The sequence below is a fragment of the Diabrotica undecimpunctata genome, chromosome 8 (assembly GCF_040954645.1).
Source record: "Diabrotica undecimpunctata isolate CICGRU chromosome 8, icDiaUnde3, whole genome shotgun sequence".
Taxonomy (NCBI): domain Eukaryota; kingdom Metazoa; phylum Arthropoda; class Insecta; order Coleoptera; family Chrysomelidae; genus Diabrotica; species Diabrotica undecimpunctata.
In genome coordinates this window covers 142,437,258-142,451,040 of record NC_092810.1, presented here as the reverse complement: position 1 = coordinate 142,451,040, position 13,783 = coordinate 142,437,258, and the positions used below count along the sequence as shown (strand labels likewise).

General features: G+C 33.5%; 1 protein-coding gene across 1 annotated transcript in view; it reads right to left on the bottom strand.

The window, feature by feature from the left end:
* Dcr-2 (Endoribonuclease Dcr-2) overlaps positions 1-13,783 on the bottom strand; it is a 67,501-nt gene that overhangs the window by 43,021 nt on the left and 10,697 nt on the right. Inside the window, exons 3-4 of the mRNA XM_072541234.1 lie at positions 7,832-8,072; positions 6,933-7,220 (exon numbers count right to left, since the gene is read on the bottom strand). Of these exons, the coding sequence (XP_072397335.1) occupies positions 6,933-7,220; positions 7,832-8,072 (529 nt within the window). The remainder of the gene's footprint in view (positions 1-6,932; positions 7,221-7,831; positions 8,073-13,783) is intronic.

The window sequence follows — 13,783 nt, the reverse complement described above, 5'->3', positions numbered from 1 at the left end:
ATGCACGACTCCCCTTGCATAGGTACACAGGCATGCACCCGTGAGGAAGAAAAAAGATTTGTCATAACGTTACATTATGTCACATTTTAACGTTGAATATTTTATGGTCCCGTTTGGATTATAAAACGAATGATCGACTTTTTCTCGCACAGATCCCGCCTATGTAACTTTACAAAGCGAGTCGTTTGCTGGGTATTAAAGAAACGTCTATGGCCATCATATAATTTGACGCTATTTCACGTTCTACGACGCATTCCACGTTTGACACACTGTCTTGTTTAGTTTTCTGTCATTTTATTTGTTAAATCCTATCTCATTCTCGTCACAGCGTCAAGGAGCAGTAAATGTGTGCAGTGAACGGGAGGAATATGTTTAACAGTGAACGTTGGAGATTTTTCGAGTCTTTCATATTTTCTTCTTTGAGTGCCTCTCCTATCGGAGATTGGATATCATTAGGGCGATTTTAATTTTATTTACTGCTGTTTTGAATAATTCACTCATCACTAACTCATCAGGTGGCCAAAGTGTTTAAGTTTTCTCTTTTTTATATTCAGTATAACTTCTGGATCGTTATGTATTCTACGTATTACCCCTTCATTTGTAATTTTATCCACTCAACTTATTTTTAGTATACGGCAGTAGCACCACATCTCAAAGCTTTCAAGATTTGTAACATTCTTCTGTTTAAGAGTCCATGCCTCAACACCGTAAAGCTAAGTACTGAATACATACTAAGTAGTTAACTAAAAGTGGACGTATGCAAAGAGATGTATGACGTAATCGTACGGTATTTGATAAATTCTGTCACGTAATATGCCACATACCTCTGTGCGTAAATTCGTTTTATTGCTGCCAGTTTAAGGTGTTATTAGATGCAGCCATGTTGAATTTCTCTCCACTATCGTATTATCTTCGTTAAATCCTATCATTTTAGGCTCCATATATCCTGATTAGACCTATAGGACCTGAGATACGCAACTAAGGCTCTTTTGACATAACATATATAGGAGTAAAGATATATACCTAAGGTCCTTTTGACGTGTTGATGTATTTGATTTCTACGTCGTAGTATTCTATTGGTTAAATGTTACCATTTGAGGTACTGTACGTCACGATTGGACTAATAGGACCGCAGATACATAACTAAGGCCCTTTTGATAAACTGATGTATTTTATTTTTCTATCTTATTGTATTCGATTGGTTAAATCCTATCATTTGAGGTACTGTACGTCACGATTGGGCTAATAAAAACGAAGATACGTAACTAAGGCCCTTTTAATATTTTGCTGTATTTGATTTCTATCTCATTGTATTCTATTAGTTAAATTCTATCATTTGAGGTATCGTACGTCACGATTGGACTGATAGGACCAAAGATACATAACTAAGGCCATTTTGACATGCTACTTTATTTAATTTTTATACCTCATTGTATTTTATTTGTTAAATCCTTTCATTTGAGGTACTGTACGTCATGATTGGACTAATAGAACTAAAGATACACAACTAAGGCCCTTTTGACATTGTTCTGTATTTGATTTTTGTATCCCATTGTATTCTCTATGTTAAATCCTATCATTAGAGGTACTATACGTCACGATTGGACTAATAGGACCGAAGATACGTGACTACGGCCCTTTTGACATGTTGCTGTATTTAATTTTTTTATTTCATTGTTTTCAATTCGTTAAATCCTGTCATTTGAGATACTGTACGTCATGATTGGACTTATAGAAACGAAGATATATAATTAAGGCCTTTTTGACATGCTGCTATATTTGATTTTTCTGTCTTATTGTATTTTATTGGTTAAATCCTATCATTTGAGGGGCTGTACGTCGCGACTGGACCAATTGGAGCGAAGATACCATAGGTAGTTGCAATATATCATATCCCGTTACTTTTAACCAACCATGATGCCAGAATGATTTGTGGATGAAAAGAATATATATATATATATATATATATATATATATATATATATATATATATATATATATATATATATATTCTTAAATTTACTATTTCATTGTGGGTAATATTATATTCAACAGCGATGCCAAATTTCTGATGCTAAAATGATTGATAATGAAAGTGGGATATACATTTTCATGTATATAATGGCAGCGAGTAAACGGTAAAACCCTGAACTAAATATATATAATATTTTCACTGTACCATCATTTTAGACTCAAACATTTTCTGGAATAAACTTGTATAACTCAGTAAGGGATAAAAAGAGAAAGTGGATGTTTTAAAATATCAACACGGTATCAACACTCTAATCAATGAGATGGTTAAAATTCTTGTAACAAGTACAGGAAAAAAGTTATTAAGGTCTTGTAAAGTAGCGTCGATATACAGATGCTACTTTGCAAGTCGATGCTAAATTGATGGTAAAAGCATAATGTATCGATGCGAAAATGATAGTATGATGTATATATATATATATATATATATATATATATATATATATATATATATATATATCTTCTTCTATGCAAAAGATCGTCAGTGTTATTTATGCCTGTCCAGTTCTTTATATTTCATAGCCACGACATTTGTTTGCGACTTACTTCTCTCTTGCCTTCAATCTTTCCCTGGACGATTAGTTGAGGGATTACGTATTTTTTTTCCTCTCAGAATATGGCCGAGGTATCCAATTTTTCGTACCTTGATCAAATTGAGTAGTTCTCTCTCAGTATTTGCCTTTCTTAAGACTTCCTCGTTTCTCAACCTATCTGTCCATGGTATGCGGAACATTCTTCGCAATGTCCACATTTCGAAGGCCTTCAACTTATTAATGGAAGGTACTCTTAACGTCCATGTTTCCATGCCGTATAACAATATGGACCATACATAGCATTAAACCATCCTGTATCGGAAATTGAAGGAAAGATTGCGGTTACATAGCAGCGGTTTAAATTTGATAAAAGCTTGTCTTGCTTGTTTGGTACGGCATTTTATTTCTTGTTGAGGATCCCATTGGTCATTCATCATCATTCCCAAGTATTTAAATGTTTTCACTTGATCGATTGGAGCATTATCTACTTGCAGTTAACAAAAAAATTATCATAAGTGATCCATCCTTGAAATGTGTCAAATTCTAAAACATCCATCGTCCCTAAATAAGAGAACCGACATCGACAACTTGAGCCAGATATATCACTCCAAATAAAAAAACCCCTTACAAGAGAGTAACTTCATTCCCATTTTTCTTTCCATTTTTTTGTTTGGTTGTTTTTTAAAGAAAAAGGAATAAATGAATCCTTTTAAAAAAAAAAGGTCTGTCCCCGTTCCGCCCGTTAATTCGCTCAAGAATCGTACCTGCTTGCCACATTCCAGAGAAACACATGTACGACAATAAGCCACATGTGAAAATTATGACATCCTAGAGCTGTCAGAAAACAATCGAAAAGATTAGTGTGGTTTGACCCTCGAAAGAGCTTAAACCAACATTCAAATGAAGCCATCGGTTAAAATCAAATGAACTAGTGTTCTTACAGTTTTTCTTGTATTTTTTGTTTCGTTTCTCTCGTAGAGTTTTTATAACATCTAAAAAAACCCTACAAATTGTTTTTGTAAGTATGAACCCTGTTGGTTGTTTACTGTGATATTCTAAAATCTTTTTTATTTGTAGTGAACTGATGATGCTTTTAAAAATAAAAGCGAAACGTATTCGAATAAATCAATAAAGTAGTTGACGACTTTTATTGGCCAATTATTGACCGATAAAACCTCTGCTATTCAACCATTGGATATATTTTAAATGGTCGTATTTTTTGCTATATATATATATATATATATATATATATATATATATATATATATATATATATAAATATAAATAACCGTATATACGTATTTCTGACTATTTTTCGTCTTCAGTACGGTGCAGCCAAGTTAGAAAAGGAGCATGTTAACTTGGGAAAGGATCACTACATGAGCAATGCGACCAATTTGTGGCAATAATGCTAGAAGACTCTGAGGTTTCCACAGCAACAACTAACACATCCACGGAGAAAGCTAAGCTGTCTGAGGAAAGGAATGCCAAACGTTTAGAACACTTCAAACGACAAGAAAAAAGTTAATGCGAGTTAATAGTAAAATAAAGGTAGAAGGTATGGGTATAGCTCGCAACCAAGGGAAAAAAATATATAATAAAATATGTGTATCCGCCTTCCATCGGACAGTTAGTGATCAGTGTAGTAGTGTCTAAAGGCTCAGGAGACTGAGACTAGGAAGCCCTGAAGAAGACATCGAAGAGGACGTCGAAAGCTCGGTGCAACGATAATCGACGCGGTTCAACCCAGAAGACTACTGAGTTTAAACCTAATAAGTATACTTAATTAATTGGAAATTAATTGATATAAGGTTGAATGCTCGAATAAATGAAAAACGAAAGGCAGATATCGAGCAGTTTTATTAATTAAATCTTGCCCAAGTACTTTCGCTTCCTAGAGCATCTTCAGGGGCATTTCGTCAATTTTGGGCTATTTAACAGTCGCAGAATGTCATAAACATATAATTAAACATAAAATTGTACAGAAAAACTACACTAAACAAGGACAAAAAGTTTAAAATTATTTAAAAAATAGTCGAAGCTACATTCAACTGAAAGAAGCTGATATAAAAAACAAACTCCAACAGAAAATATACGAAAACTTTGATAAATTGGATACTAAAACCTACGAGATAAACCAACAATGGGAAAGATTAAAAAACTGCCTCCTCGTTCCATACAAAAGGAACAGAAAAATTGATAAGAGAGGCAAAACAAACTTACTATGAGAAAAATGTAAAGAGATAGAAGATCTTCAGAACAAATACGACCTATTCAATCTACATAAAAAGGTTAGGCAGGGCTGCAAAAAAGAAACCACAACACAACTTTTTTAGATAAAAATGGAAATACTGGAAATGGATATAATGACCGACGAAAAGCTAAAACGATGGAAAGAATATATGGAAGAGCTCTTCGACGACGAAAGAGGAATTCAAGACATTTTTCGAGGACAGAGAAACAAGTATAGAAATTAGCATTAACAAGCAGATCAACTGCCTATTGATATCCTTAAAATAATAGAAAATGGGTAATTGGATGTCCTCTTAAAGCTCTTTAATGAAATTTATCAATCGGATGACATACCCAATGAATGGTTGACCTCAACATTTATTTGTCTCCCAAAAAAAGAAAAATGCTAGAGAATGCACCGACCACCGCACCATAAGCCTGATGTCTCACACACTCAAAATGTATTAAAAGATCATCCATAAAACGCATTTACCAAATACTTGATATGGAAATTGAAGAAACCCAAAAAGAGAAATCAAACGATTTCTACTTAGCGAAACCGAATTCAAATCTTAACCACTGTGTTTCCTAAAATTTGCGAAACAAACAGCTGGATGAATTACTCGGCAAGGGAATCTAAAATTGCACTCCACAAGCCGTTCATCCTAGTCAAAATTCGTAGTGAATTCAGTTTCTCGTACTTCCAACGAAGTAAATAACAAAACAGAATGACGGTATTAGATTTTTGTTTTGATAAAGTGCAGCAACAACCGTTGATACGTATTTCGACCTCCTTAAGTCTCTTCAGAACGGTATAGCCACTGCTCTACCCAATTTGGATTACGTAGAGTAGAGGCGTAGGTACCCGTGAAGCTCTCTTTGCATTCAACGTAGTAATCCAGTGATTGTAAAAGAGGGTCCAGTTGCCGATACCAGCATACCGTTCCAGTTCCAGTCCCGATAAGGTTCCAGGAGGAACCATCTTTTAAGAGGGGAGCAATGTTACGATAAATATGACTCATATTTAAGCTGTAAACATTTTATTCTAACAAGTATTTTAGTAGGTTCTCCTACGATAAAATCTGTCAAGGTTCCAGGCTATTCGAGAAGGGTCAAGCAAAGGTAACCGTCCGCTTCAAAGGGAATCCAGAACAACGGATATTTAATATATATATATATATATATATATATATATATATATATATATATATATATATATATATATATAGAGGATTTTATTGTAAACAGTTAGTCTTAATAATGGTATCGAGTCGTCGAATTGTAACGCGGAAATAAATTAGTGTAAATAGTCTGAAAATAAATTAAAGTAGTTGTGTTATAGTTTTTAGTGATAAGTGAAAGAATATTTACATATATATATATATATATATATATATATATATATATATATATATATATATATATATATATATATATATATATAATATATATATAAATCTAATAAAGACTTTAATAAATTAAGTGTTAGAACATTTTGTAATAAATAAAGTTACTAAATTAGACTTATATAGTTCAATATCAAGGACCGAGCATAACAACGAAGTCATAAGAAGAGTCAACAAAAGAATGGAAATATTGAAAACCAAGACACGAAAGTTGCAATACCTGAGGCATGTTGTGCGTAATGAAAGATACATACTTTAATCAATTATACAAGGGAAAATCCAAGGCAAAAGAAGTGTAGGAAGGAGAAGAATCTCATGGTTGAGTAACTTAAGGAAATGGTACGGATGCACATCAATCGAACTATTCAGAGCGTCAGCATCTAAGATCAGAATAGCCATGATGATTGCCAACCTCCGTCGCGGAGATGGCACGTAAAGAAGAAGAAGAAAAAGTTATTAAGTTGTTGAGAAGGGGTTTCTAAGTTCTTGAAATATTTCGAAAGTGATGACAGAGTCGTTAACGTCAAGGAAACTTGTCATAAAAAATAAATACTATCCTAGTAGAATTTCAAAAGTGTCTACCATAGATGAAAAATCAAAGAAACCAATAAAAAAAGAAGATGTTAAAATGGAGAAACTTAAAAATTAAAAATCTTGGAACAGACCAAGATTCATAGAGAATTGTTGTGCCGATGATAATTTAACTAAATTAAAATAAATATAACACTACCTTTCAATTTTTATAATATTCACTTGACAAGCTTTTGCTCCACCATATATCCCCATGGTTTCAATATGATACACTAAATCCTTAAGAAGATTTATCAACCGTTTTTGTCCTTCTTCTACACGTATCGGCACTAATCCCTTTAGAGTTAGATTAATCGGAATTGGATTTCCAATTACTTTGGACAAATTTTCCATGATTTTCTCTAATCTAGACTTTACAAATAGCTCATCCATTTGGAGAAGATGTTTATTAAATCCAACGACAACTTCGTGAGGATTTGTAGAGTAGCTAAAATTAAAAAAAAAATTAATATTGCAGTCGGAGGAGTGCCGACATAAGGCACATGACAACTTTAATAGACATACTCCGAATCTCTAAATACATTTAAAATAAGTATATAATTTTTTATTTGCATTTGATTTTTTAATTGATTTTTTTTGCATTTCTACCGTACCCAACTTTTTTATTCGATTCTAAGTATCGAACCTTTTTCAAGTTCAAATGTATTTTTTTTATTTTTCCAAGTGGGCCGGAAATTGTTATTAACAAATATTTTATTAACAAAAAAGCAATTTCCCAAACCGCTTCGAGTAAATTTCTTTTTCACGTATCTCATGAAAGTAAATACTTTTTCTCTTTTGAAAAAATGCCTTAATTAGCGGTTGGGATTTTTTTTCTAAAAAAAAAACTACTAAATAAATTACAATTCTACAAAAAGCTTTACAATCTTTAAACTTTCACGTATAAGTAAGAATATTTTGATATGATACGGATAAGTGATTTCTATCTTGCTAAAAATATACTTTTAAACTTAAACAAAGATTTCTAAGCACTGCGCGTGTCTTTCAAATATATTTGAATTCAAAATATTCAATAAAATAATAGTTTATACAGCTTACCCAATAACATCTTTAAGTTCTTCTACTGTGGCAACTTTACTATGAAACGTTGTTTCCAAAGTCCTGATTTTCGGTAAGACCTCGTGTGGTTGGCAATTGCCGTTTAACAGAGTCGCTGTGAGACCAATAACTCTCGGAGGATCACTTAAATGTTCAAATCGTTTCATTAAATTTCTCATGGTATGATCATTTACGCCTCGATGACATTCATCAAAAACCAACAGATTAACTTGGTTCAAATCTAAAAATATATTAAAGATAATTTACATATAGTCAAATTCAAATAAAAAACTTTCGTAACTAAGTCAAAAAACAAGCAACGTAGACTCTTCTTCGTGACAGTGCTGCCACTACAAAATTAACTTAGAGAGGTTAAGTTACAGTAAACATTGCAAAATGTGCTCTAGAGAAAATTGTTGTTTTTATTGTAAAAAGAATTTGTAGATGCTGTGATTTGTAGCATTTGCTCGAGACACTACTGCCCAATACACTACTGCGAAATACAGTACAATCAAGTTAATGTGCAAAAAGTGAGGTTAACTCAGCATACAGTGAAAGTTTATCATTGCCGCCAAATGAAATCTCCGAGTTTCAATAATCATTTAGAAGATAATGGCTTTCTTAAGTAGTAAACTTTAATGCTCTCATATTGGAAAACAAAAATGCACTCAAGAACTGCGAGATATGCAAAAAGAAAATATGAAAGAAATGTAGTGGGTACATATTCTTTCGAAACGCATACAATACGCTACAATAGACCAGGGAAAGTATCACGACATAGCGAGTATTTCGGCCATTAAATAAATAATAAATATAGACTAAATTCTAATACCGTAGTCCTATCTGTGAAAAAGTAATCGATTTTGGGTAAAAATCTTATACAGGTTCTTAAAGTTTCTAAATGGTATTTCTGGTACTCCAGTCGCGATAGCATTTGACCTTGCATGCCGAGCTGCCTCAAATTTTATTATTCTAACCTTTATGGTCATGTTTATGATGATGTATACATATCGGGAGCAAATAACACAGGAAGAAATGGTGTTGCAATTATGGCGACTAAAAAAGTTTCACAATACGTGTATGATTACTAATCGATAAATGATAGACTTATAAAAATATCCTTACTAGCATCACCAAACAAAATGCACATTCTTCAGGTCTATATGCCAACCTCAGACGCGTTAGACAATGAAGTGGAAGACGTATACTCCGTTATTGAAGACACAATAAGAAATATTTCATCTAAAAAACCACTCATAATCATGGAGATTTTAACGCTAGGTAGGAGAAACAAGAAATTATAACATCCAAAATGTAGGAAACGATGGGTTTCATATCACAGTATTAGAAACAACCGAGGCGAACGTTTAATAGATTTTGCAACCGAAAACAGTTTGGCCATTGTAAACACAATGTTCAAACATCATGCCCGTCGTTTATTGACGTGTACCAGCCCAAATGGAGAATACAAGAACCAAATCGACTACATATTGATAAGAAGCAGATGGAAGACATGTTTTACAAACGTAAAAACTAGACCAAAAGCTGAATGTGGATTCGATTATAAATTGTTATGGGCTTGCTTCAAGATGAAGCTAAAAAGAACAATGCCGCACCAAAATCAAAACAGGCTGGAAAATCATTTCAAATCCAAAAACATTTAGAGATGCATTAAAGGAAACTAGTATGTTTAACACACAAGACTACCCAGAACGAGGAAAGGTTTCAGAAATGCCATAGAAACCTCTGTAGAAAGAACCAGAACCGAAAAAAAGATCATCAAGAGAAAACACTGGCTGGCAGACAGAACGCTGCAACTTCTCGAAGGGCGAAGGAGAATTAAATCTCTCATAATATATCAAAACGATAGCAACAAAAACGAATTAGCAATGTTAAATGGAGAACCGGGACCTGGAGGCATCTCACCTGAGCTTATAAAATACGGATCAAAAAAATTACACCGGATGATACAATGGATATTTCAGAAAGCCATAAATGGAGAACAGCTCCCAAAGGAATGGACGGCGGCATATATGACATCTATATTTAAGAAAGGAGATAGAAAACGATGCGAAAACTACAGAGGAATAAGCGTAATATCATCAATAGGAAGATTATATGGGAAGATACTACGAGAAAAGATAGAGCAAGCGATAAAAGGCAAAATCGGAGAGGATCAGGCAGGCTTCACGGCAGGAAGATCATGCATAGACCACATATACACACTGGAACAACTGTTGGAAAAGAAAAAAGCAAAAAATAGAGATATACACTTGGCATTTGTGGACCTGAGAAAGGCGTATGACTCTGTACCAAGGTCAGAACTATGGGAGGCAATGTACAAATTAGAAATACAGACGGAACTCATAGAAGCTACAAAAGCTCTGTATAAAGAAAATAAAGTGTCCATTAAAATGGGAACAAGAATCATAGGAGACTTCACCACAACAAAAGGGCTCCTGCAGGGTTGTTCCACATCTCCAACCCTATTCAAAATATACTTAGAGAAAGCCTTGACTACATGGAAAAGAAAATGCGAAGGCATGGGAGTACCGGTACGGAACGAATACCTATATACATTAAGTTTTGCAGACGATCAAGTAGTGATTGCACAAGACCAAGACGACCTCAGCTACATGATGAAAAAACTACAAGAAGAATATACCAAGGCTGGCCTAGATATTAACCTCGCGAAAACAGAGTACCTATCTACAAGTGAAGAAGACATAGAAGATCTACAGATTGATGACAACGTAACAATCAAAGGAAAGGATAAATTCAAATACCTGGGGTTTATAATCACGAAAAAGGCAACAACAGAGGAAGAAATTACACAAAGATTAGGACAAACAAGAACAGCAATCCGACAACTTAACTCAGTATGGTGGGATAGACACCTAAATATGAAGACAAAAACGCAGATTTATAAAACATTAGTGCGAAGTATTATGACATATGGGGCTGAAAATTGGATCATAAACAAGAAAACCAGCAGTAAGATAGTAGCAACAGAGATGGAATGCCTGCGAAGATGCTGCAGAGTAACAAGAATGGATAGGAGAAGTAATGACGAAATAAAGCAAAGAACATCAATAGAAACAGACATACTAACATATATAGAACAAAAAAGACTAAAGTGGTATGGACATGTAAGAAGAACTAGCGACAGCAGATGGATAAAGAAAATAACCGAATGGAGCCCCATAGGAAGGAGGAAAAGAGGACGACCCCGAAAATCCTGGAGGAACGAAGTAGACGACGCCATGAGTAAGAGAGGACTGAACGATGGAGAATGGAACAACAGAGAGAGATGGAAACGGTTGAGCGAGGGAAGGCAGTGAATACTGTAGAATCCCTAAATATATATATATATATATATATATATATATATATATATATATATATATATATATATATAAATGGAGAACTTAAAAGAGCATGTAGGGATGATAAAAATAAACATATAAATGAAGAATGCGAAGAACAACTAGCCCAGGACAGGGAAGGATGGAGGGAAATCGTGAAAAAACTGTAAAGGCCTGATGGTGTCACCACATCCCAAAAGGGATTAGGACTGAGGAGGAGGAACATTTATGGGGATCAATAATCGTGTAAATTTAAAATCGCGACTGAATTTCGCCATTGAGTTAGCCGCCATCTTGATTTTAAAGGAGAACCGTTTTTGCCCAATACCTGCACCATTTTTAACTTTTAGACAAAAAAGGTTAACAACTAAAATTGTTGCAAATACGATTTCCTATAATTTCATTTTTACAAATTTTTCGTGCGTTTGATACTTTCTAAATTAAGTGGGAAAATAGTGACGAAATTATTATTAACGAAAAAAATATATCTAATCAAAAATAAAGAGAATTATACAATGATGGTCTATTTCATTTTTTTTGCTAAAATCAATATTTAAGGTTGTACATAGGAGCTTAGATGTTGGTAATTAAGACCTTAAATGTTGATTGTAGCACAAAAATCAAAGAAATCAAAATTGATTCTCTATAATCCTCTCTATTTTTGTTAATGTACATTTACGTCGTAAAGTTAATAATTAACGAGATAATTCATTTATTAGGTACTTAGTGATTATTTTCTCCCTCAACTCGGAAAATATCGTCCTCACGAAAAAATATGCAAAAAAGAAGTTGTGGGAAATCGCAATTGAAAACAATTTAAGTCCGTACCATTTTGTCGAACAGTTGAAAATAGCCGAGATATTGAACAAAAACAATTCCTATATACCCTTCTAAATATTCTAATTAATAATTTCGAAAAAATTCTCCGACATTCTCTTCTTTCTTGACCAAAAAGGCCGATTCTGAAGGTATTGATCAATGTGATCCGTCTACATCACAACCAATAATTATAAATCGATAACACTCGAAACTTGCTATTCGTCAAATAAATATGAGACAGGTTTTTAACTAGCCTTATCAGTAAAACTAGTTTTAAGTTCTACGTTTTTATTGGTGAAACAATAATATTTTGGATACGTCTGTGTTACTTGTCATATCACTACGAATAGCTTGCTGAATGTATTGTTTTTTGAAGGTGTGTGAGTAAAACTGAAATATTATTTGATAAAACGGTAAACCAATACAAAATGAACGTGCCTTCAAGATGTATAGCTTATTTACACTTAGAAAACAATGGACAATGATTTTTTTCTTATGAAAGATATATTTTCGGGTTAAATACAAAACAGATTAAGTAAAAATGTGCGCTTTTGAATATTTTGGTTTAAAATCTTTATATATATTTCCTTTTGGATAAACAATGGTAAAATGACATTTTTTAAACTTTTAAGTATATTCTACATGCATATGAAGTTTTTCATACACGTACTAAGGACCGCGAAGATTTTTTCATCTTTTCCATCACTGAGTTTTGAAGAGACGATCATTATTGTTTCAACTAAAACATGATTCAATCATCAATGTATAAATAAGACAGTTACATTGTCGAACTAAATAATAACATGAAGGAAAATACTATAAAAAAAAGGAAAATATATCAAAAACTCATTGTCGATAGCTTATCTATATTCAACAATTTTCAATAGCTTTCATTGTAAACACATTATTTGGGAATTAAAGACCATCATAAAGTCCTTAGGAGAAGCGAATCCCCATTGTCCAAGCAAAGCACAAATGGCTTTTTGTCGATTTACCATTAGACCAAAAACTTGTTGACAAAAACTATGAAAGCTCAGTTCTATTTCATTTTCGCAAGCGGATGAAAATACCTACATCATGGAACCGTTGCCAGTATCTGTCGTGAATTTCAAACAGAGTATGACTCTTAGTGTGCAAGTATAACGTGTGGTGTTGAATGTATTGAACTATCATCTGAACTTAAAAAATGGTGACAGCTTGACTATTACTATGGAAAAAGTTTCGAAAATGTGGGGTGTGAGTGTTCGCAAAATTTGTGACATTTGCAAAGAGGGCCAGCAAGGCAAACTGAATCCGGTACAAAAAAGAAAGAAAAACAGTTTCCAGTCCAATTCACTGAAGAATATTTACAATGAGGGAGTGAAATCTCGAATAAGGAAAATTGTCCATGATTTTTTTTTTTGGAAAACATACCACCAACCGTCGACAGCATAACGAACAGAGTGAAGGATGATGAGGACCTACCAGCTTTTTCAAAAACCACATTTCGTAGGCTACTAAATGACATGGGTTTTGAATATGGTAAAATAGGCCGAGATTCGATAATGATGGAAAGAAAAGATATCATATCCTGGAGACACAAGTACCTCAGACAAATAAAAACATTGAAGAACAGAAGAAGAAAGAAAGATAATGTAAACCTTGTTTATACCGATGAGTCTTGAGGTCGCGGCATATTATCATGCACGTATAGTTTCCGGCAGGTAGCGTTTCCAGTAATCGGACTGCGCGTTCACATTTTCATACATAGAACGTTTCAGTTTGGTGC